Here is a 25822-nt window from a genome sequence, read left to right as displayed (position 1 = left end):
AGATAACATACCCTGATATTCTATATACCAATTACATTCGCTAATCTTAACTAGCTCTTCTCTGTGAGCCCCTGCCAAAGGAAGTGGAGCAGGTGGCTACTAGGAGGGGGGCTTTTTCCGCTGTGGCACCCTGACTCTGGAATGAGCTCCCTCGTGAGGTTCGCCTGGCACCCACATTGTATTCCTTTCGGCACCAGGTGAAGACCTTTTTATTTTCCCAGGCATTTTAGCTCTCTAGACTTTTAGCTTTGCTGTTTTAAATCTGTATTTTAAATTCCTGCACTGCTGCTAGGTTTTATTATGGTTGTATTGTTATACTGTGGTTTTAATGTTCTATATATTTTATATTGTTTTATTGTGTGCTGTTTGGTTTTAATTTTTGTGAACCGCCCACAGAGCTTTGGCTATTGGGTGGTATAGAAATGAAATGAAATGACTGAATGAATGAATGAATGAATGAATGAATGAATAAATAAATAAATAACTCTACCTGCTCAAATTATACCTCTGGCAGTAGACTGAACCTTGTTGCAGATAGGAGCCACTTAATGCTACTTTGGGAGTTTAGTACTGTAACACATAGCTAAATTCACCTGAAAAATTTAATGAACATAGAAACTACCCAGGTTTCTCTTTTGGCATGGAATGTTTATACTGGGATATTATAAACAGCCTAGAAATTAAATGTTAGCAAATACCTGAATTATATGGTCAGTGCAGAATTAATGTATAAGCGCAGCCACATGCAATCAACAAATATGGAACATGATTAAGTGCTCCCTTTCCTTTAAATCACTCACAATACTACAGTTTTTCACTCCTTAATACAGCATTTATTCAGGGAGTACTGGAGTTACATAGAAGGTGCAAATCCTTCGATCATGAAGCTGGCAGGTTTTAAACCTTACCAGGCACGAAAGTTATCACACTGAAGAAAGTAAAACTTTAATTGAATAAATACACCAAATCACATGGGGTACCAATCAACAACAGAACATTTTAGCCCTCAAACCAAGAGGCTAGGAAAGATGCTCCAATTGCCTACAAATTAATATGTACACAGCAGAGGAATTACATGAATTTGCTCAAACCAAGCACTCATGTGCTTGGTTTGAGGCAGCCAAATACAACTAGCAGTCAGCATGTGAAAAGAAGCAGAAAGGCTAATAGGCCCTTTGACTTTGTGAGAAAGTGAAGATAACTGAAGAAGAGATGTAAAAACTGTTGATGTCTAGCCTTCTTTTGATGCTGTAATTCAGGTGTAACAATATGGACAAGGTATAGCACAGGCATTCAACTCTAGCCTAAGTAGACTCTGCACAGATCAAAAGAACATACTGGAGCATTGGGAACATTCCCTCTGCCATTAGCTTCAAGTAAAACAACAACAAAAGCACACCTATAAGTATTGGTTGGGGGTGGGGAAGAGCACAATGAACTAAAGCATCTCATTCATCCCTTGTCTAAATGACATAATCAGTGAAACAGAAACATTCCATCTTCTTGGGAAAAATTCAATTTTTACAACTTTTAGGCATTAGCTTGCAAAAATGTAAATAAATGCCAATATCATATTATAAATATTTCAGGCCAGTTTGTTATAAGCAAAAACTGAATTATAGCTTCACTTATAGCTGTAATTAAAAGTGTGCGTCTGTGTGTTGGTGTTCAACCTTACTTTACAATATAGAGGGATGGGGGGGATGAGAAAGACTATATATCAGCCTTCCCCAACTTGGTGCCCTCCAGATATCTTGGACTACAACTCTCAGCATTCCTGACCATTAGCCATGGTGCCTGGGGCCAATGGGAGTTGAACTTCAAAACTTCTGGGGGGCACCAGGTTGGGAAAATTTGCTATACGCAAACAAACTTTATTGTTTGCAATTAAAAAAAATAACTGTGAAAGAGCCGTTGGCAGACCTGGCCTCCTTATTTTGGAATTCTTTGCTTCTTCTGTCTCAGTTAATTAAACTAAGGAACTTCTAAAATGTGCACTATGGGCACATTTGAAGTTTATGATGAGGGACAACAGCGGGAGACTTATTGTGGCCTGTGACCTTAAAATGATGGGTGTTCAATAATGAGTGCCATTTTACAATGCGACTTTAGTGTTAACAGATGTGTAGACTGCCAAAATCCTGATAAGGCACTATACTGAACGAGTCTTTTAAAAAATAATAATAATCAAGCCTGTTTATAATCATAATTTCTAATTTGGAGTTTAATTAAGAAGCCAGGCAGTGGTCCAATAAGAGTTCTATTTTTAAACAATATTTTAGGTGATTATCCGTTGTATTATCCATCGTAATGGACATTTATTAAAAGATATACACTAAATGCCTGTTTCAGACCACACACACACCACAGCTTATGTTAGCTTCCTGTTGCATGCAGAAAATACATAAAATAGGGAAGCTTTTTTATTTCCTTCAGAACAAAACTTGATGGAGTAAATAAGAAAAAACAGAACAATTTCTAGCACAAGAAATATAAATGTAAATTCTGTTCCCTAAATTACAAAAATATTAGTCTGTTTAAATTATACATCAAGAAATATGATCAAATTTAATTAAAACTTCCCTTTACATTTTAATAAGACGCATGACGGAATCCATCCCACCAAGGGCCCTTCCCACAGTTCTTACCTGGGTGGTCATTATGTCATCATTTAAACTTTTTAAAATAGGGCCTTATTTGGGTTAAATAGTGCAGAACAACAAGTTCCCAGGGACATGAATGGACAAGGAAGTGTTCCATGGAGGAAAACTACCTCAAAAGAATAACAATCTTACAATGGCTTACTGTTCTAGCAGCATATAGGCCTTGTCTGGACATACAATTGAACACAAATCTATTTTATTTACATGACAATTTTAATGTCTACAAATCTTTCCAAGCATTGCAGCCACAATGCAGCCATGAGATCTTCCTGTTAACAGATATTTCATGAGATCATTATCTTTGCCAAAATGACTTCTCATTCGTGATATTGCAGGGCACGACAGATGCCCAAGTTAGTCCTAAAGCCTGCATGCAATCATGACCTCACATGTTATTACTTTGGGGAAACAGAAATACAAAAGACTGTGGCAGGCCTGAATCATCACTGGGCTGTTAACATTCTAGTGTACTGTGAAACATTCAGAAGATTTATTCAGGGCATTTCTCGTATTCTGTATTATTAGACATACCCCCCCCCCCCGCCCCGAAGGTTTTCCACTGTTTTGTTAAAACATTTTAAAGTAACTAGAGTGGTACTATATTGTAGGCTTGATTTGCATGGCCTGTGCATATAACCTAAGCCAACAGAGAATGTCGTGATGTGAAGTTATGAGCACTTTTGGCTTGTGCAACGGTATGCTATAGTATCAGCTCTCACTATATAGGATTAGCATATTCTGAATGCTAAACATTAGACCTGCTATTCCATTAGTTTCCTGAATGTAAGGGGTTGTATCCAATGTTACGCTAAGTTAAGCCCCATTCATTTCAATGGGTCTACTCTAAGTAGGACTAACACTGGATAGAGCCTATGATATTTATATTTGTCAGAAACTTTTTAAAAAGCATCAAAACTTCACATGGAGCCTTGAAACTGAGATCTGCAGTTGTTGCTTACAGGGGTATTTACCATTTATTATATCATTTTGAACCATAGTACAACATAAACTGTTAAAGCTTTGAGGTGGAATTACTAAAAGCTGGAGCTTTAAAATGAGGCATGCATCATTTTAAGTCTGACATGAAATGCATCTGCAGCTCCTTTGTAGTTTGAAAAATCTTGATAAAAGTGTAGCTGCAGTAAGCAATCAGAGATGGATTCAGATCTGGGGGGGCGGGGAGAATCTATGGAAAAAAGTTTCATGAAAATAGCGTATTGCTTTGATAAGGATATACACTGAGTATTTAAAACTTGGGGAATATATTGTTTTTATCAATACCATAAGATTAACAGTGCAATCCTATACATATCTACTCAGAAGTAAGTATACCCCATCGAGTTCAGTGGAGCTTACTCCCAGGTAAGCCAGTATAGGATTATTGCCTTAATATGCAGTCCTATGTCCACTTAACTGGGAATAAGTCCCACTGAACTTGGCAGTTTTGTTTCTGAGTAAACAGATACCAGTACGGTAAGATGCTTCTTTTGTCAACTTCCAAAACAGAATTGTAACTATAGTAAATACATCACTCTTTACTTGCACTGCATTTTGGTATTAATCTAAAACTTTACTGGTGATAGCAGGGGTAATGTGCTTGCTCCTGGATTGGCAGGACTGACCACTCCCACAGCACAGTGAGCATGGGCAAGACCAAGGCAGCAGAAAGACACCATCATATGCCTATTTACTTGTTCTAGGACAAGAACTAAGTATTCTCCATGCATGGGAGGGCTTTTGTTTCGTTTAGTATTTTATCATTCCGTTTATCCAAATAAATCCAATTGCGGCTGGCAGCAATGTGAAATCAGTTCATTTTACCAAGTGCATCCTACCATAGATTTTTAATATGCTGTAACATTAGGATACACTAGTGCATCCTACTGTAGATTTTTAACATCTTATAATTCAATGAAAGATCATTTTCACAAGTACGCATGCAGATTTTTGATGTTTCTGCTTTTAATCTCATATTAATATTCATATGCAACACATTTCAGACTAACAGGCATTCTTTGCATCATTTGTTAAAATAGCCCTAATGTCCGTTCAAACATTGTGGTCTTAATAAATGCAAATTATAGACTGATGCTTTATACTAGTAAAACGGTAATATAATCACTGTCCCCAGTGAGTTTACCTGTGATGTACATGAGATGTAGGGGGTGGGGAGAAAAGAATTGTATGCACTTAACATTACTGATTTGGTGAGCATATAGCACAAGCCTGTAACTGTGGAAATATTAAACCAATAACACATGGAATACTCTTCAGTCCAATAAGTCAGAGTGGTAGGAAAGAAAACCATTGGACTTTGGAAAAGTAATTATTATAACCAATTATACTAGGATTTTTGTCCATGTTATAAGGTAAAACGATATGACCGAAACTTAAAGTACACAGAACAAGTAGTTTTGTTTCTGAAATACTGGGGTGTAGGGAAAAAGATTCAACATTCAGTGACAAACTTTCAGATTTGAAGTCAATTTCTCCCAATTCATAGAAAAGAAAACTGCAGGAAACTGTTATGGATAGTGCAGCACTGCTGCAACATTGTTTGTAGGTGACAACATTTGTGTTGGGACACAACACTAGACCACGGTTTAGCATTACAAGAATGAATAGCAGTGAGACTCAGACTCTGTGCTCCTCATTTTCACTGGTCTGGCTGCGAAAAACAATGTGGAAGCTTTTGCTTTGATTTTTGATTAATTATTGCTTGTTGTAACATCTGAATCTGGACAAACTGTGATTAATCTTAAGTATGGCTTGTTGAAACAAGTTAGTTCCATAAACTATGGTTTGAAGCTGGGTTGTTTCAACAAAGCATAGTTACGATTAACCACAGTAGGGTTTTTGGACAATGCACTAAGCTGCAGTTAATCAAAAACAGAAGTGGAAACGTGCGATCTTCTCATAGCCTCGCTGGAGGAAAAGGGAGGACAGCTTGTTCTAATAATGCTAAACCATGTTTAGTGTTACATCCAAATGTAGCCAATGAGTGGAACAGTCTTACAATAAGCAAGAGAAAAAACCAAGTACCTACATTTTACCCAATTATTTAAGCCACGCCCTTTAATTCTCTGACATTCAGAAGCAAACTGGAAGCATCAGTTTACCTGGGCTGACATTAATATGAGATATAATAAAAGCGACACACACAGTGCTGTTTTCAAGTTTACTCCCTTTAACATTTTAGGTCATGCCAGATTCATTTTGGAAGCTGGGGAGCTACATTTGTGCTATCTCCCTTGAGAATAGAGAAGAGGCGTCCTTTAATCTAACTCATGCATCAACAGTCAATGATGAAGTTGCCCATGACTGATCAACTAGACCAATTTATAGAACAGCTGCTAGTGGGCTACTCCAGAAATTATAGCAGCTATAACAGAAAATACTATGCCCTTTTCCAAAACATCTGGCTAGGGTTGTCCTAATATCTCAAACATATAACAGAGTTGCATGTAACACCCAGAGGCATGTCCTCGGCTGAACTTCCAGTCTTGCAGTCACTACAACCTTTGCATAGTATTAAAGAGACAATGCAGTATACAATATCCAGAATAATGTCTCCAATCCTTTCCTTAGCTGTTCCACCTTCTGTGGCTTTTTATCCTTTAGAAAGAAAGCCCTTATTATTTGAGCAATACTTTTTCTCTATCACTTCACCCTGTTTCTATCACTCTTTCTTTTTCCTTAGCTTTCCTTTCCCCCTCTTTTAACAAAAATGAAAGGCTGGGGAAACCACCAAATATTGCTTACAGCATTTCTTGTTTCCAATGACTAGGAGTTTGTCTAAGTTGGTCCTGGTTAGAGTTTTCTGAAATACAAGTGCAGCGTATAGATAAAAAACTGTACAGAATACAAGGTCAAATACTCCTCTTACCATGTTGCCATTTCTGAATTGTATACTGGGAGAAGAAGGCGTGCAGGGGAGAAGATAGTAGCAGCAGACTAAACAATAACTGAAAAGTAGCAACAGCTTGCACAGAAAACTCTGCAAAACCTCTGACTACAAGGCCTAGCTATACACAGAAATACTACAAAATACTAGAAATTCTGCAATTGCTTCTACATAGGGAACATGCCAAGACAAAGGATATATTTAAGGCTTTTGTCACTTATAATTATTTCATTCTTGTAGAAAAAACAATTTTAAAATTAATAGCCAGATGATTGGGAGCAGGGGGGGAGACATATCCCTTTTTCTACCTGACATCTCTTTCAACTAGATCAGACGAAAGGCATTTCAGAAAAGGTGTATTTTGATTGCATTAGTAGTAATTTTCTACAGACATCCATTTAATGAGATTTTTTCCCAAGGATGCAAACTAGGATACATTGGCTTGTATCCCAAGTTGCGCCTTCATTCATGTAAGGGAGAAGAGCAATTTTAGCCAACTCCCCACTCCACCTGGAGCCCCCTGCCTGTACTCCACACCATTTTCAAGGATCCTCCAACCCACAAGAGTGGAGGGTGCAAAGTGCCGCAGTGGGAAAGAGAAGGCAAGAAAGCCCCATTCTATTCATGGAAGAGAAGCTAAGGTCCAAACCATTGGCAACATTTTTTTCTAGTTCAAGAATTAAGTCTTCTATCTCTGTGCTCATAAGCATAACTTTATTATTTGTTCATTTGATTTATGCTCCGCCTTTCCAGCAAAGAAACAGTACTCAGTAGGCTTTAACAGCAGGAAATATTTAACACAACTTCAAATGTGACAAAGCTGGCTGTAGAATAGCTGCTTGTGGCAATCGTGTTTGCTGCAAACTGCACAACAAGATCGATGTAAACTGCTGGCCTTGTAACTGATTGAGGTGGTGACCTGTACCTTCACCTACCTGAAGCATGACTGTAATGGTAGCTCGAGCACTGTGACTGCACCTGCTCCCTTAAATCCACATAGTATTTGTAAAGCTCAACAATATGGAGTGTATTCTTCAGCATTTCAAACAAGACAGATTTTAGGGAGGGGAAATGTAATTGGTAATTTCTCAACAGTTTGCATTATTTAGTTTATGACTATAGTTTTTAAACTAAAGTTCCAGTATTTAGAAAGCCTTTGGCTGCCAAGGATCTATTGCTGATTCATATACTTCAAGCAATACACCAAAATTTGTTCTAGGTCGATTCAGTTTTGGTTTTGTACTAACAAGAATTAGTAAAAGAAAAACCTTTTGATCCGTTTTTTTATTTTTATTAGAAATATACTTATACCATATCAAAATATAACTTCCATAAAATAAAAATGTTCCTTATTGTTAAACAGAGCATGGGTAAATATTCTTCAATCTTAATAGATTAAGAAGGACAGCTCTCATTCCAAGTATGAAGTTCCTCATTCAATTCTGAACAGCTACCCCCATGCAATTGTGTGGAGGGGGTGGAGAGAGGAAGCCAACCTCACATCCTGCAGTATGACTCCCACTTCAGTTGCCAATAGCTTTCACAATTATGCAGCCACTTTGCATCATGTGTCCTTGTGTCCAGTCTTCATAGCAGATTCCTTCAGTGGCACCATGAATTTTCTGCTAGCACATATCTTGATAAAACTGTACGTGCAAGGTTCAGATATATGCACAAACAGGGAAACGTCACTTATCTTTCTTGTTTGATCTTGGAGGAACAGTGACCTTCACAGTCATGAAAAAATAGCAGGTGGTCTACCCTGTGTGATGTGACCATGGCTTACTGTCTGAAGTGGGTGGCACTAAGTCAGGATAGTCCCACATTGTAGGGTATGCAATTCTGTCATACCCTAGAATGGTACTTTTTCACCTCTGTCATGGCTAGTGGGTAGAAGAGGAAAAACGTTTAACATCACCTGCATGAAAAATCAATGCTGGCGAACAACAAACACCTTGATGCGCTACCATGAGAAACCCATACCAGTTAAAAATTGCATTTCTTTACTAATGTTAAAAAAAAAATGTTAAAGTACTACACTTCACATGGTAATAGCAGCAGGGAAAGATTTTTTACTTCCTTGAAAGAATGAATGCCGTAACATTCGAAGAATGAACCAAAATAGCCATTTCTATAAGTGTGGTCAAAATAATGGGTAACATTACATCATGTGAACAGACTTCCATTTGTGCAACAGGACTTCCCTTCCTCTCCCCTGCATCCCCCTGCACTCCCAAGATCTGTTCTGGAGAGTCCCCCAACCCGCCGGAGCAGATTGCAGAGGCACACAAAGGACTGCCAGGGAGTGGAAGAATCTGTTCTGTTGCTGGGCAGATGGACACCAATGGATTTCACCCAATAAGAGACACACACACACACACACTCTCTCTCTCTCTCTCTCTCTCTCTCTCTCTACTATAAGAGTTCTGCATTTTATAAGAACTGAATTGAAGATCTAAAAATTACCAAGAACCATCTAAAATCAAACTTTACAAATGTCGCTGGTTACAGCAGCAACCACAAGTTCCCACCTTGTAAAGGCCCATGTATTCTCTGAAAATCCATAATGTATGAGGCTACGGCTTGACTGCCTTCCTTGGAAGGAAAAAAAGACAAAGCAAATTTCCAGCTAAGAATGGGCAGAGAGCACAGATATAGTAGATGGATAAAATTATTTTCCCTGCTGTGCAGTCTTGGTCGAAAAGAAGGCTGTCATCAGGAATGGCAAACTTGGTGAGTCGAAGCATTTTCAGGATCCTGTGGACAGGCTTGCAAAGACCCTATATATTTCTCAGTAATTCATTAGAACAGACTAGGAAAAGGAGCTCCAAGTTTGAAAGGGAAAAAACGTAAATTTAGTTTATAAGAAGCTAATTAGCATGTTTCTATTCAACTATAATTAGTATTTAGTGTTACCACCTATCCACACCATGTTCCAATTCAAAAACAACTTGATTGAAAATAAGACTAGACTTTAGTCAGGCTGTTAAAAAGCAAAACTAGCACAGAATTTGTAAGAAATAGAAATAATAAGTCTGCTGCAAATTTATCTTTACATTTTAATATTTTATTTTGCTGAAATTAATAATCATCTAGAAAATTCTGGAAAATAAATTCCTTTAATTGTCTGTTTGTTCAGCATTGCAGTGCTCTACCCACTAACTACTGCTGTACCACGTCCAATTTAGATGAAAGAATTTGTGTGGGAGTCCTGGACAAGCTCCACTGAAATAAATCAAGTTGCACAGCATGATGGATTTTACCTTCCAGCAGGTTTCATTAGGCACACCTATTAGGAAGCAACATGACTAATACAGAATATAGCTCTCTACTGCTTAAATATTTCTAAGAAGGTCACAGATATTCACACAGCTACTTTTCATATTTCAAGATCTGAAGAGAGCTTAAAATCAACTAATGAACAAAGGAGTACAATTATTCAGTAGATACAGATTTAATTTGATTATGTTTACTATTCAAAATGTGGAAATCTTAGAATGGACAAATTTGCAGAATTTGTAGATATTGGAATTTTAAAAGGACTAGCATAGCCTTTAATGTTACAGCATGGTCTTAATGAACCCACTATAATTGGACATTGTTGAGAAAGGCAAGGCAAGGACGCAACACCACTTCCACCAGGTTTCAGGAGAATAGGCTATGTATCTCATACTCTGTCTTCGAAGAAAAGGCCAAACACTCAAAACCTCACTATTCTTAAAGTCCCTTTAAATTCTTAAAGTCCCTTTAAGCAGCAGCAAATGAGACTGCAACTAGCATTTAGCAGACTAGTCTTATGGTCCACTGTGTCAGCAAATTTCTTTTCTGTATATAGGATATGTCAATAAAGTATTTTAGACTGAAATCCTATGACTTCTGGGAGGTGTCCTGGGGACCATAAAATGGCATGGATCTCCCTCTCCACCCACAGACAGGGAGGCCCACCCTCACAGGCTTCCTTTTTGTGTGCATGGAAACCTTTGTTGTCCTTCTGGCAATAACAGTGAAAAGGGTATGTGTGGTGCCACTCTCAACCATTTTGAATCTGGGGATCCAAAATCCTTCCCATTCCCCCAACACACCCCTGCCCTGGTTCTGGCATGACAGTGTTTTCAATTTGACGGCGCCTCCAACATGGACTCTCTCTCCCCCATCTGTTTTTCATTACTCTGTTAATAGCCATTAAGAATTAAAATATATGTTCCTTTGATTATTTTTTTTGCAAACTTCAAGCGTGATAGTCAATTGGTCCACAAAGAGAAATGTTACCTAGTCAGGTGGGTTTAAATAGAATATTGTTTCAAAGTATTAAAAATGTTAATAAAATAAAATAAATATTTCCTTGAAATTAGTGTTATTTCAGGGCATGAACAAATTCCCTGTAAAGTTGTAGGAATTAAGGCTGCGATCCTATGCATACTTAACTGGATATAAGTCCCAGTAGGTCTTATTACAAGTAGGGCTTACTTCCCATATGATTGTGTTGTAAGCGGTACCCATGATTAAGAGTAAGACTTTTACATAAAATAATAAACAAGACAGTAAGAGGATCTAAAACAGTAAGCTAAAATAGGATTTCAGAAAATATTAACAAAAACGTTTCTCATCCTAAAGATTTACATCAAAATGCCCTAGTTTGTCTCCAGTTTGAAACTCTTCCCACAAATAAAGCATTCCCTCCAATCAGACTCTAATCCAATTTACCGTAAGATAAATTATCCTTTGTTGTCAAGGTGATTTCATGGTACCATCCTGGGGAAAGGCAGATTAAATGTAACCCCAAACAAAACGGAGTGCATTTCAGAATGTTTATTTCTACCAGAAATTATTAGATCTGAATTTACCAAAATCTCTATTCATCAGTTTGCAATCACTGCTAGTTTAGACAGCCATATTTTCCCCACAGTCAGAACATTATAAGCTATAATACAATATATTCCCCCCAAAAGCCAAGTAAGAGCTCTGGCATGATAGCACAAATATCATCCTACTAAAACATTCATCTTAACCAATTAGCTTGCACGATTCAGTTCAATGATTTCCTTATGCCTACTTCATTTCATAGCTGTAGATCAATAAGGGTTTGATTTTCCAACAAGAAATATTTTTAAAATGCTATAATTATTTTTCCAGTAACCAGATAGTTCAGACAATAACAACTAAGCATGCAATGGCAGGATCACTGTTTGCATTCCCAACCATTCCAGACTAAAAAAAGGGGGGGGGAAAGCCAATTTAGATATTACTTTCGCCGTGGGAATCAGGATCCCTATAGTGAGTTTCCTGCAAAGCAGAACTCACCACATGAATCAGGCCATCATAAAGGGAGTTTCCCTGCCTATAATGCATATCAACAGTGGCCACCAGTAGAGATAGGGAAAGTCACTGCAGAATGGCCCCAATTCACATGGCAAGTTGATGGGAAACTCACCACAGAGATAATGATCACCTTTAACTGAGGGAGAATGAAGGGGGACAGGGAGAGAAGCAGCAGGGGAACAATGAAGACAGTGTACTGGATTTTCTTTTAAAATCAACATTTCTAATCTACAACAAATAGATTTCTAATCTGCACCTATAATAGAAAATAGATTTCTAATCTGCACCTTCTCGGGTTACACACTTCACTCTTCTCCCATTGATGGCACATGTCTAATTCATTCATGGAACACTAAATACAAACAGTATATACACCACTATATTCAAATGCTACCAGAACATACATAATCAGTAATTTCCCACATCAGTTCTCATCTCTATCCAAAGGAGAAGAGTTTTGCTTACTATTATTTTATGATGGTTTCCACTGCCAAAGAGACAAACTGCTTTTTAAGCTAAACAATGGCTTCTCTCTTCTGTAGTGGAAACATCTGTGGTCAAAACAAGCTCCAGGAAGCATACAATATTCTGTCGTGTGCCTGCATCCCTTCTTTGCTTCCCATCCGGGAACAACAAGCAAAGCATGGTAGCATACGCAAGCTTTGTTTTTGTTTTTTAAAACTACTGTGGCTCTTTATGAGGAAAGGGTCCTAATAAAAAGTCCTTTGGGTTTTCAGTCTTTTGGGATTCTTTAAACTGGGGAAGTAATTTCCCATCTCCAAAATGTTTTTTTTTTCCAGACGTCAATTACAACACTCAAATACAAACTATTTCTGTGATCAGAGTCATTGTCAAACAATCACTTTCATTTGTACTGACTTAAAAGCATTGATGTGAGTTATACGTATACCTACCTACTGTAACCTTCTATACAGATTAAAAAGATAAAGACAGTTTCCCACACTACTAACTTCAACATGTCAAAGAAAGAAACCCAAACACTTGGAAGAGCTCTACTGCCCTCTGGTGAGCCAATGCAAAACATCTGAGTCAATGAATATTCAAACACAGGCTACTATTAGGAAAATATTTCTTGTCAGTGCTTTCCTGGGCTAGAAAGAATACAATCCCATTGCTATAAAAGAGGAAATCAACATAGCAGAATTAGAGGGAAAAGGCAAAAATATTCCACCATCCTTGAAAACAAGTTTGTATATGCTCCTGAAAAGAAATAATTAAATCAAACATTTGTTTCATGAGGAAATGTATGTTTTTACCAAAGGCTTGAACAGTATAATGCTGTTGTAGTTGGTTTTGTTAAAGTTTTATTAAGTTTCAAGCTGCAACATGCACATGATCTTATTAGTACTTTCAAACAACATACTGATAGTTTTCTAAATAAGGACTAAAAATTCATATCTAAAGAAAGGGCTGTGTACCAAGTCAAAATCTGGGCCAATGAGGTCTTGCCCAAGGTATATGAAGCAGACCCAGCATGACTGCAAGGGTACCCACCCACACCCACCCAAAGCCAGGTGAGCAGGAGCTTCTTGTCACTCTAGCACAAAAAGTCTTCAAAAGGCTCAAAAAGCAGCAAGATGTTTCACTGCTTTTCAGATCTTTTACAGTTTGGTACATGACCTGGCAGAAGGGAAAAAGACCCTCCCAAGCCTCATACTGTGAAAGGCTAGAAACCAGCAAGCTGTCTTGCTCCTTTCAGAGCCCCATGTGCTCACCAGTAGCAAACTGTCAAGCACTTTGCAGACTCCTGCGTAACCTTTTCATGGATACACTTCTCCAAAAAGGAGCTCCATCAGTACTGTCAAGTGAAAATGTCATATGCTAAGTCAGCCTTCTCCAACTTGGTGGCCTCCAGACGTGCTGGATTAAAACTCCCATCATTAAAAGCATGCATGGCCATCACCCATGATGGCTGGGGATGATGAGAGTTATAGTCCAACACACCTAGAGGGCATCAGGTTGAGGAAAGCAGTACTAAGTGATTATTCACTTAACTGGAGCCAAATCTGTGAGTTGGACCCCACAGATATAGAACCCTGTTTATAATCTATATAGGGAAAGTTATAAAGTTAACCAAATCTCACGTGTCACTTTCATGAAGGAGGTACACACAGCACCTCTTTGAGCCGATGAGTGCAAAAAGTGATGCCTTCTACTGGTGCAAGGAGCAAGTTGCATTAGCATCTATTTCAATGTGACATAAGAGACCTATGCAAAACCACATAAGGGAGTTACGCATGGTCAAGAGTTGTTTCCCATGTTTTGCTGGAAGCTCTGAAAATGGAATAACTTGATGCTTGAAGGGCTTTCTTGGGTAAATCTGCTCATTTCCCTCAGGGAGTTTACAGAAGATGGCAAAAAGCAACTATTCATTTTCTCCTAGGATCTTCCCTGTGGAATCCCACAGGTGAAATTGTGCAGAATTCTGGATGTCAGCATCATATGTGGAGGACACCCATGTCCCTCTCATTTACCCAAAGTCCTACTGCATTACTGTTTACCCACTGCCTGGTCATTTACTGAACGAGATGGGTGGGATGGGGAAAAGAATATATTTGGGTGAGCTGACTGAAGTGGAACACAGATATGCCAACTAATCTTGTAACAATGGCAGTAGGGGCAGAGGAGCAATAGTTGTTGTTGATTCTCCAAACACAAAGACAGCTGCACAGATTGGTGTGGTTGGTATTTTTCTATCTAGTTCATTGTAGTGGGAGTCAAATATTAAGTTTAAATATGCTCAATGCTCTTTAGTTGTATTAGTGTCAGATACTGTAATATTTGTTTAACGTAGTTTATTATATTGGGTGTTGTCTTTTAGAATGTAATGTGCATGTATTTCTTTTACAGAAACTTTCTCCTTGATAAAAAAGTTTTTTGAAGCCTGTTGGGAACCATACCAACCGGTTCAAGTGTCCTTGTGTTTGGTGCTTTTCTATGGCTCTGTTTTGGCATGGTGTTCATTCTCAACTTGGTCATCAGATCTTCAGTCTTGAGGTGTTTCTGAATACAAAACTACCCTAGGTGTTTAGACAGTGGCAGGAAGTAAAAAAGCTACAACCTTTTCCACCTCGTCAGGACATATCTTTGAGACTAGACTACAGTAAAGAGTTCTAGGTGGAGCTGCCCTTGATAACTCCCAATAAGCTTCCTAACGGAGTGGCTCATCCATCTCCTCATAGAGTGAAGTTACACAGAGAACATTATACCATTGATCCAGTGTTGGCACTGGCTCCTCCCTCTGCTTTGACATGGCTCAAAGTGCTGGCGTTGCCGATAAAGCTCTTAAGAGCTTGGACTCTACATATCTTACAATCTAAAGTACGTTGAGTTCAAGCTCTTATCTAATGGTATGCAAAGCTTAGATATTCTCTTTCCCCTGTGCTCTATGACTACCTTTAAGATCAACTCTACTCTTAATTGTACCATTAAGACTGAGCACTCTCCTGACTGCACCATCTGTGTACCATGTTCAGACAGCAAGTGTACATAAAGAAGAGTTCTTGGGGACTTCCCCAGAACTGTGGTACTCCTTTCCCCTAGAAATCCATCAAAGAATGAGTCCGAATAGTTTTCAGAAACACTGCATCATTTTTCTATTTGAACTGGCATTCACCAATCAGAGTTGAAGCAGCACAGGGTAATTTTCTTCATATTACATATTTAACTGGTATTTTAAGCAGTTGTTGTGTTGTTGTTCAGTCGTGTCTGACTCTTCATGACCCCATGGACCATAGCACGCCAGGCCTTCCTGTCCTGCGCTCTCTCCCGGAGTGTGCTAAAGTCCATATTCATTGCATCGGTGATACTATCTAGCCATCTCATCCTCTGCCGTACCCTTCTCCTTTTGCCTTCAATCTTTCCCAGCATCAGGGTCTTTTTCAGTGACTTTTCTCTTTGCATTAGATGGCCAAAATATTTGAGCTTCAGCTTCAGTATCTGTCCTTCCAATGAGCACTCAGGGTTGATTTCCTTTAGGATTGACTAATTTGACCTCCTTGCAGTCCAGGGGACTCATAAGAGTCTTCTCCAGCACCACAGTTTGAAAGCGTCGATTCTTCGACGCTCAGCCTTCCTTATAGCCCAGGTCTCACAGCCATACGTTGCTACTGGGAAAACCATAGCTGTGATTATACGAACCTTTGTCGGCAAGGTGATGTCTCTGCTTCTTACTATGCTGTCTAGGTTTGCCACAGCTTTCCTCCCAAGGAGCAAGTATCTTTTAATTTCATGGCTACAGTCACCATCTGCGGTGATCTTGGAGCCCAAGAAAATAAAACCTGTCACTGCTTCCATTTCTTGTGGAATCAGAGTTTTCTCAGAGTTTCAAACCAGCTTTTGCACTCTCCACTTCCACCCTCAACAAGAGGCTCTTCAGATCCTCTTCGCTTTCTGCCATTAGAGTGGTATCGTCTGCGTATCAGAGGCTGTTGATAATTCTCCCGGCAATCTTAATTCCAACCTGTGACTCATTCAACCCGGCATTTCTCATGATGTACTCTGCATATAAGTTAAATAAGCAGGGTGACAATATACAGCCTTGTCGTACTCCTTTCCCAATTTTGAACCAATCGGCTGTTCCATGTCTGGTTCTTACTGTTGCTTCTTGACCCTCGTACAGGTTTCTCAGGAGACAGGTATGGTGGTCTGGTACTCCCATCTCTTTCAGAATTTGCCACAGTTTGTTGTGATCCACACAATCAAGGGCTTTAGCATAGTCAATGAAGCAGAAATAGACGTTTTCTTGCCACCTCTTCTTAATCTCATCTGCTTCTGTTAGGTCCCTGCCTTCTTTGTCCTTTATCATGCCCGTCTTTGCACAAACGTTCCCTTGAGATCTCCGATTTTCTTGAAGAGATCTCTAGTCTTTCCCATTCTATTGTTTTCCTCGATTTCTTTGCATTGTTCATTTAAGAAGGCCTTCTTGTCTCTCCTTGCTATTCTCTGGAACTCTGCATTCAGTTGGGTATATCTTCCCCTTTCTCCTTCGCTTTTCGCTTCCCTTCTTTCCTCAGCTACTTGTAAAGCCTCATCAGACAGCCACTTGGCTTTCTTGCATTTCTTTTTCTTTGGGATGGATTGGGTTGCTGCCTCCTGAACAATGTTACGGACCTCCGTCCATAGTTCCTCAGGCACTCTGTCTATCAGGTCTAATCCCTTAAATCTATTCCTCACCTCCACTGTATATTCATAAGGGATATGATTTAGGTCATACCCGAAGGGTTTAGTGGCTTTCCCTACGTTGTTCAATTTAAGCTGAAATTTTGCAACAAGAAGCTCATGATCTGAGCCACTGTCAGCTCCAGGTCTTGTTTTTACTGACTGTATAGAGCTTCTCCATCTTTGGCTGCAAAGGACATAATCAATCTGATTTCGATATTGACCATCTGGTGATGTCCATGTGTAGAGTTGCCTCTTGTGCTGTTGGAAAAGAGTGTTTGCTATGATCAGCATGTTCTCTTGGCAAAACTCTATTAGCCTTTGTCCTGCTTCATTTTGTACACCAAGGCCATGCCTGCCTGTTATCCCAGTGATTTCTTGACTTCCTACTTTAGCATTCCAATCCCCTATGATGAAGAGGACATCTTTTTTTTGGTGTTAGTTCTAGAAGGTGTTGTAGGTCTTCATAGAACCGATCAACCTCAGCTTCTTCAGCATCCGTGGTTGGGGCATAGACTTGAATTACTGTGATGTTGAATGGTTTGCCTTGGATTCATACTGAGATCATTCTATCGTTTTTAAGATTGTACCCCAGTACTGCTTTTCCCACCCTTTTGTTGACTATGAGTGCTACTCCATTTCTTCTAAGGGATTCTTGCCCACAGTAGTAGATATGATGGTCACCTGAATTAAATTTGCCCATGCTTGTCCATTTTAGTTCGCTGATTCCCAAGATGTCGATGTTCAATCTTGCCATCTCATGTTTGACCACCTCCAGCTTACCTTGATTCATTGATCTGACATTCCAGGTTCCTAAACAATATTGTTCTTTACAGCATCGGATTTTCTTTTCACCACCAGACACATCCACAGCTGAGTGTCCTTTCGGCTTTGGCCCAGCCACTTCACTCTTTCTGGCGCTACTTGGAAATTCCCTCTGCTCTTCCCCAGTAGTATATTGGACACCTTCCGACCTGAGGGTCTCATCTTCCGGCATCATCTCTTTTAGCCTTGTGATACGTTCCATGGGGTTTTCTTGGCAAGAATACTGGAGTGGGTTGCCATTTCCTTCTCCAGTGGACCACATTTTGTCAGAATTCTCTGCCATGAGGTCCCAAGAAAGAGCAGGATAGAAACTGAACAAAAAATCCCCTAGATTTAATAAGCAACTTCTTGTTCACTGTGGGAGCTGAAACAGCAACATGCAAGAACTGCTAAGGAAGTCCCAATTGTGCAGGTGAGAGGATACGAAGAGTTCCTTTGGACTGCTGCTAGAGTTATAGACACACTCTTCAGGTTTATTGATGGCTTTAAAATTATAATGCAGATAAACTTTGTATGTAAAGGTTCTGGTTCACCTTTCACTTTGATTATCAAAAAGATTTTTGCCTGTGAAGAAGGCAAAAGTCTCAATATAATAATTTACTACAAAAACGAAGAGTTTGCCATGTGTAGTACACATACAACATTGAAGAAATCCATCTCATTTAGCAGGAAGATGTTATCTCAGTAGCTTTAAACCTCAAGGTCTATATAAACTTGTTTCTTGCGTCGGTTCCTAAAAATGGATGCATGCCTGATCACCTGCAGCGTTGTAGCAATGATCTTAAGAAAAGGTTGAGACAGAAGGCATCTTACCTTTGAATCTTCATTGCTCACTCCAAGTTCTAATACAGCTTGAGGAGATTTTTGTTTTGCTTGGGTGGATTGAGACATCTGAAGGTTAAGCTGCCATCCAACTGTCTCAAGCTGGGAAACACAAATGCATATTAAAATAAGATGTAGCACCAGAAGTGCCAATAAAGCAGGCAATATTTGAGTTTTCAATGCTATTTTGGGAAGGGAGTCAGCAAACACTTGACAGACAAGGGACTGTGGAAGAAACAGGGTTTCTACAGACTTTATACATCCTTCCTTACCCTCATCTGCTTGCTCTTACAGCAATCATGTTAAATAGCAGGTATTACTTATTCTACGACAATCATCTTGGTCATGAGGCTGAACGGCAACTAGTGTTCAAAGTATGCTATTATGACAGAAAGGCACAAAGCACAAATTTTTGCTAGTCCCAAAGGTATTAACTGCCAGAGCCTCAAAAAAAACAGCCTGTGATAAAGAAGTTACTATGTAAAAACAGGGCTTCCTTAGATCAGCTGATCTGCTCCCTAAACAACAACAACAAATGTGTTACCAGATTCTAGCAACAAGAATAAAGGCTGTTTTGGTTTTTCAGGCTGTTTTGGTTTTTCAGGGGTAACAGATTAAATTCAAGAGCTTCAATGGAAGAGCTTCTTTCTTGAATGGATCAAAATGCAAGCACTAAAAAGCAAAGTTGCAAACTGTTCATTACATATTGGTTTCTAAACTTAAAAATTTTCAGTACTTTCCTTACAAACATTTTTGAGAAGAAAGCATCACAAAACAGTTGCCAAGTTTACAAGAAAGAGAAACTACTAGGATTGAGGGAATGAGGGAAAAGTGGTCTTACTTGCTGATCCTATTTTTACTTCAGTTTAGTATTGTAAACTAGAACAGAGCTGTATATTCTACAGGCGACAATGACCAAAACAGAAACAGCAGGCATGGGAGTATGGGCTGAAAATTCTGGATCCCCATTAGGATATTTAGACTGATAGTGTGATAAAGTGGCACCAGTGGTACAAGACATCTCTTGTTCGCTTCTCCATACTAAAATTTGTATAGCTGCAACCTATATTTTCCTATGTGAGTCGATCTCTTAGGAATGGTTGGGTACTACAAAGGATCCTTGATGAAATCAGGTCCTATTGGCCATGCTGTTCCACAATTCCATGTTATGCAATATTTGAAAGCCAGGTTATTTATAAATGTTTTCTTTTATATACCACATTTGTTTAGATGTGTGACTTCCACTGGGAAAAACCAAACAGGAGCACCATATGGTGTACCAATTTATATGCTGTACATCAGAATGATATTTAAAGCCTCCAGCAGGAAACATTTATGATTTTGTGAACATTTGAAGTAGAATTGATAAATATAAATTTTAATGCTGGATTTACACTTTTCACTGAAAGATTACCAGTGCAGCTTTAGTGGATCTGCTGGATGGGAAATAAGGCCTTCTATTGACCAAATGGAGTTAAATGTCTCCATTTTAGAAATACAGTGGTCTCCTATGTAAATAAGGAGATAACAGATGGAATGGTCAGTTGGGACAAAGGTTTATATGCAGGCGAGAGTATCCCATAATTATTTTTCCATCATGGTTTTAGTGATCTCAAAAATTGTTGCATTTCAGACACACAGTCGCCAAAGGGACATTCAGCGTGTTGCAAGTGAGCACTTTACAGGCTGCAATAAACTTCTGCCGGATCAGTACTTTGAGCTAACATTGACATGCTTGAAGGCATAGATAATCGACAACCAGGAAGCTGCCTTATCAGCATCCCGGTTGTCAGACCACTGGTCCATCTAGCTCAGTACTGTCTACACTGACTAGCAGTGGCACCCCAGGGTTTTCAACAAGAGTCTTTCCCAGTCCTACCTGGGGATGCCAGGGGCTGAACCTGGGCCCTTGCATGCAAAGCACATGCTCTACCACTTACCTACAAGTCCTTTCCCATATTTCATCATGCAAGTCAAGCACAAGTACCCATTATAAAATCTGAGCCCTTTCACAACAGGGAGTCATTCCAACCTACAAAAAATAACTAAATCCTTTCACATGGCATAAGCACTTCACACATGCTTATCCATCTTGGAAGATCTACTGTCCCATGCTAGCTCCTTTTTCTATCATGCCCAACCCAAGCAATGCCGTGGTGCCCCTACACCATGTAACTGGGGGACGGTGCTGTCTAAGAAATGTAATTTCCCTCACATCCACGCTTTCTTTGTGGCATGATTATTTCATCAAAATTCATACTGAGAACAAAATTACAAGCAACATTTTAGATTTATTTTATACTTTTAAAAAATCAGAACCACAGAAGCATTGGAACAATCACACTAACTATAATGCAGATCAATGGGGCTAACAAGCAAAGGAAAAAGCATGTAACCTTTTCATAGATTGAATGGTCGTGCCTTCCAATACAATTGAAGTGAAGTTTCTTTCCCTATTTCTAGAAGTATAGCTATGTTTTCAGAATCTTTGATTAATGTACCGTATGCTGCCTAGGGCTTCAGAGTGGCTTACCTATTTATTTTATTGAAAGGAAGATTGAATATAATAGAGTCCATCCAATTCTGACTGCTTAGAATACATGATATATGGCCACAATAAAATGGGACAAGGTATACAGACACAGAGAAGTGGATTAAAGACATGCTGAGAATTAAGAATTTCAAATAAGCAAAGTTGTTTTATATAGTTTGCTTTTGCAAGAGAATGAACATATATTGTTATATGCAGTAGACTGCTTACCAAGAACAATTTTAAGGCTAGTTTTTAATGTATTATCTCCCCTAATATGTAAAACTACAAAGTTTGAAATAGTTTTCCAGAAGCAGAACATTCCTGATAGTGGGTAACCTTCCATATTGCATACTGAATGGGCTGACTTCAGTCTTGAGAGGTTTATGTTCCGCCCTGCTCCCTTCCCAATAGTTCACCAATGTGTTTTCAGTTTCCAAAGCAGCAATAGATGCACACTCAGGATGTCTTCAATAGTCATGTTATTCTAAGTATGCACTTTTGCTGAAGAACCTAAGTGCCTTCCTAGATTAGACAAAGGTCCACTTAGTCCAGTATTCTTTGGAAGAACTCAAACCACCAGCAGGAGAAACTGGCCAGCATCCCACTTTTGCACAACCTTTCATCAAGGAACAGCATTCTTCTTTGAGGGCAGAACACAACTCTGTTGGATCTTAATAAATGATGCTTGAGAACCCAGTGGCCTAAAAATGTATTTGAGCGATGATGAAACAGATTGTCCCTGCTAAATAAATAAGCTTGTTGTTGTTGTTCAGTCGTTCAGTCGTGTCCGAGTCTTCGTGACCCCATGGACCATAGCACGCCAGGCCTTCCTGTCCTGCACTCTCTCCCCGAGTGTGCTCAAGTCCATATTCATTGCATCGGTGATGCTATCTAGCCATCTCATCCTCTGCCGTCCCCGTCTCCTTTTGCCTTCAATCTTTCCCAGCATCAGGGTCTTTTTCAGTGACTTTTCTCTTCGCATTAGGTGGCCAAAATATTTGAGCTTCAGCTTCAGTATCTGTCCTTCCAATGAGCACTCAGGGTTGATTTCCTTTAGGATTGACTAATTTGACCTCCTTGCAGTCCAGGGGACTCATAAGAGTCTTCTCCAGCACCACAGTTTGAAAGCATCGATTCTTCGACGCTCAGCCTTCCTTATAGCCCAGGTCTCACAGCCATACGTTGCTACTGGGAAAACCATAGCTTTGATTATACGAACCTTTGTCGGCAAGGTGATGTCTCTGCTTCTTACTAAGCTGTCTAGGTTTGCCACAGCTTTCCTCCCAAGGAGCAAGTATCTTTTAATTTCATGGCTACAGTCACCATCTGCGGTGATCTTGGAGCCCAAGAAAATAAAACCTGTCACTGCTTCCATTTCTTGTGGAATGAGAGTTTTCTCAGAGTTTCAAACCAGCTTTTGCACTCTCCACTTCCAGCCTCAACAAGAGGCTCTTGAGATCCTCTTCGCTTTCTGCCATTAGAGTGGTATCGTCTGCGTATCTGAGGCTGTTGATAATTCTCCCGGCAATCTTAATTCCAACCTCTGACTCATTCAACCCGGCGTTTCTCATGATGTACTCTGCATATAAGTTAAATAAGCAGGGTGACAATATACAGCCTTGTACTCCTTTCCCAATTTTGAACCAATCGGCTGTTCCATGTCTGGTTCTTACTGTTGCTTCTTGACCCTCATACAGGTTTCTCAGAAGACAGGTAAGGTTGTCTGGTACCCCCATCTCTTTCAGAATTTGCCACAGTTTGTTGTGATCCACACAATCAAAGGCTTTAGCATAGTCAATGAAGCAGAAATAGACGTTTTTCTGGAATTCTCTTGCTTTCTCCAGGATCCAGCAAATGCTGGCGATTTGATCTCTAGTTCCTCGGCCTCTTCGAATCCCAGCTTGTACTTCCGGTAGTTCTCAGTTCACATACTGCTGAAGCCTAGCTTGTAGGATTTTGAGCATCATCTTGCTGGCATGTGAAATGAGCGCAATTGTACGGTAGTTTGAACACTCTTTGGCATTGCCCTTCTTTGGAACTGGAATGTAAACTGACCTTTTCCAGTCTTGTGGCCATTGTTGAGTGTTCCAAATTTGTTGGCATATTGAGTGCAGCACTTTAACTGCATCATCTTTTAGGATTTTAAATAGCTCAGCTGGAATACTGTCATCTCCACTAGCTTTGTAGTTAGTAATGCTTCCTAAGGCCCACTTGACTTCACTCTCGAGGATGTCCAGCTCAAGTTCAGTGACCACACTATCATGGCTATCAGGGACATTCAGATCTTTCCTGTATAGTTCTTCTGTGTATTCTTGCCACCTCTTCTTAATCTCATCTGCTTCTGTTAGGTCCCTGCCTTCTTTGTCCTTTATCATGCCCATCTTTGCACAAAACGTTCCCTTGAGATCTCCGATTTTCTTGAAGAGATCTCTAGTCTTTCCCATTCTATTGTTTTCCTCGATTTCTTTGCATTGTTCATTTAAGAAGGCCTTCTTGTCTCTCTTTGCTATTCTCTGGAACTCTGCATTCAGTTGGGTATATCTTCCCCTTCCTCCTTTGCTTTTTGCTTCCCTTCTTTCCTCAGCTACTTGTAAAGCCTCATCAGACAGCCACTTGGCTTTCTTGCATTTCTTTTTCTTTGGGATGGATTGGGTTGCTGCCTCCTGAACAATGTTACAGACCTCCGTCCATAGTTCCTCAGGCACTCTGTCTATCAGGTCTAATCCCTTAAATCTATTCCTCACCTCCACTGTATATTCATAAGGGATATGATTTAGGTCATACCTGAACGGTTTAGTGGCTTTCCCTACGTTCTTCAATTTAAGCTGAAATTTTGCAACAAGAAGCTCATGATCTGAGCCACAGTCAGCTCCAGGTCTTGTTTTTACTGACTGTATAGAGCTTCTCCATCTTTGGCTGCAAAGGACATAATTAATATGATTTCGATATTGACCATCTGGTGATGTCCATGTGTAGAGTTGCCTCTTGTGCTGTTGGAAAAGAGTGTTTGCTATGATCAGCGTGTTCTCTTGGCAAAACTCTATTAGACTTTGTCCTGCTTCATTTTGTACACCAAGGCCATGCTTACCTGTTATCCCAGTGATTTCTTGACTTCCTACTTTAGCATTCCAATCCCCTATGATGAAAAGGACATCTTTTTTTGGTGCTAGTTCTAGAAGGTGTTGTAGGTCTTCATAGAACCGATCAATCTCAGCTTCTTCGGCATCAGTGGTTGGGGCATAGACTTGAATTACTGTGATGTTGAATGGTTTGCCTTGGATTCATACTGAGATCATTCTATTGTTTTTGAGATTGTACCCCAGTACTGCTTTTCCCACCCTTTTGTTGACTATGAGTGCTACTCCATTTCTTCTAAGGGGTTCTTGCCCACAGTAGTAGATATAATGGTCACCTGAATTAAATTTGCCCATGCTTGTCCATTTTAGTTCGCTGATTCCCAAGATGTCGATGTTCAATCTTGCCATCTCATGTTTGACCACCTCCAGCTTACCTTGATTCATTGATCTGACATTCCAGGTTCCTAAACAATATTGTTCTTTACAGCATTGGACTTTCTTTTCACCACCAGACACATCCACAGCTGAGTGTCCTTTCAGCTTTGGCCCAGCCGCTTCACTCTTTCTGGCGCTACTTGGAAATTCCCTCTGCTTTTCCCCAGTAGTATATTGGACACCTTCCGACCTGAGGGGCTCATCTTCCGGCATCATCTCTTTTAGCCTTGTGATACGTTCCATGGGGTTTTCTTGGCAAGAATATTGGAGTGGGTTGCCATTTCCTTCTCCAGTGGACCACATTTTGTCAGAACTCTCCACCATGACCTGTCCGTCTTGCGTGGCCCTGCAAGGCATAGCTTATGGCTTCACTGAGTTATGCAAGCCCCTTCGCCACAACAAGGCAGTGATCCATAAAGGGGAAATAAGTTTGTACAAGGTCATAAAAATAATTGACTGGAGAGGTGACAAAAATAAACACGTTCCTTTCTCCAAAACCGTATTCTATGAAGAATTTTCATTGCTGCAGTACATTTCATATTTTCTTTCATTTAGGAAAGAACAGCCTGCCACTTCTAAAAATAAATAAGCCCATCAAGCAGTGTAGTATGCTGGCTAAGAGACTGAGCTACGAATCAGGAAGTCCCTGGCTGAAATCTTATATTTTCTATTACCTTACTAAATGGCCTTGGACAACCCATTCTCTCTCAGCCTCAGTCCCCTCATCTGCAATATGGGGATGATGATATTATATTATTCATAGTGGCATATCTAACAGGGTTGCTGCAAATCAGGGGTACAGAACCTGATACACTCTCCAGATGTTTTGGACTACGCCTCCCGTAATCCCTGGCCATGCTGACTGGGGCTGGAGGTATTGTCCAAAACATTTGGAGGGCAACAGATTGCCTACCCCTGTTGTAAGGATTACAGCCAGTTAGCACATGTGAAGCACTCTGAACTCTTAAAAGCACAATACAAATGTTATTATTGTCAGATGGCTAATGCAGTAAATAACCTATCGTTGGAATTAGAAAAGGAAGGGAGAGTGAGGTGAGAGAAA

General features: G+C 39.7%; 1 protein-coding gene across 7 annotated transcripts in view; it reads right to left on the bottom strand.

Annotated features, from left to right (window-relative positions):
- The window catches only part of COMMD10 (COMM domain containing 10), a 103217-nt gene that overhangs the window by 60616 nt on the left and 16779 nt on the right, over positions 1–25822 (bottom strand). For 5 of the 7 annotated variants that reach the window (XR_014787695.1, XR_014787694.1, XM_084833918.1 and 2 more), the window contains exon 5: positions 18706–18816. The exons of 1 other annotated variant lie outside the window; for it this stretch is intronic. Coding sequence is in view for 4 of the 6 variants with exons in the window: in XM_084833918.1 (XP_084690044.1) it covers positions 18706–18816 (111 nt within the window). In the remaining 2 variants the exon portion in view is untranslated. Of the gene's footprint in view, positions 1–18498; positions 18817–25822 lie in introns of those variants that run through there. One more of the 7 variants, XM_084833917.1, reaches the window with a different exon arrangement.

This window comes from Heloderma suspectum, chromosome 2 (genome assembly GCF_057233095.1).
Source record: "Heloderma suspectum isolate Gila_16-S chromosome 2, 16-S_ref, whole genome shotgun sequence".
In the NCBI taxonomy this organism is placed as follows: Eukaryota; Metazoa; Chordata; class Lepidosauria; order Squamata; family Helodermatidae; genus Heloderma; species Heloderma suspectum.
This window is presented reverse-complemented; position numbering and strand designations above follow the sequence as displayed.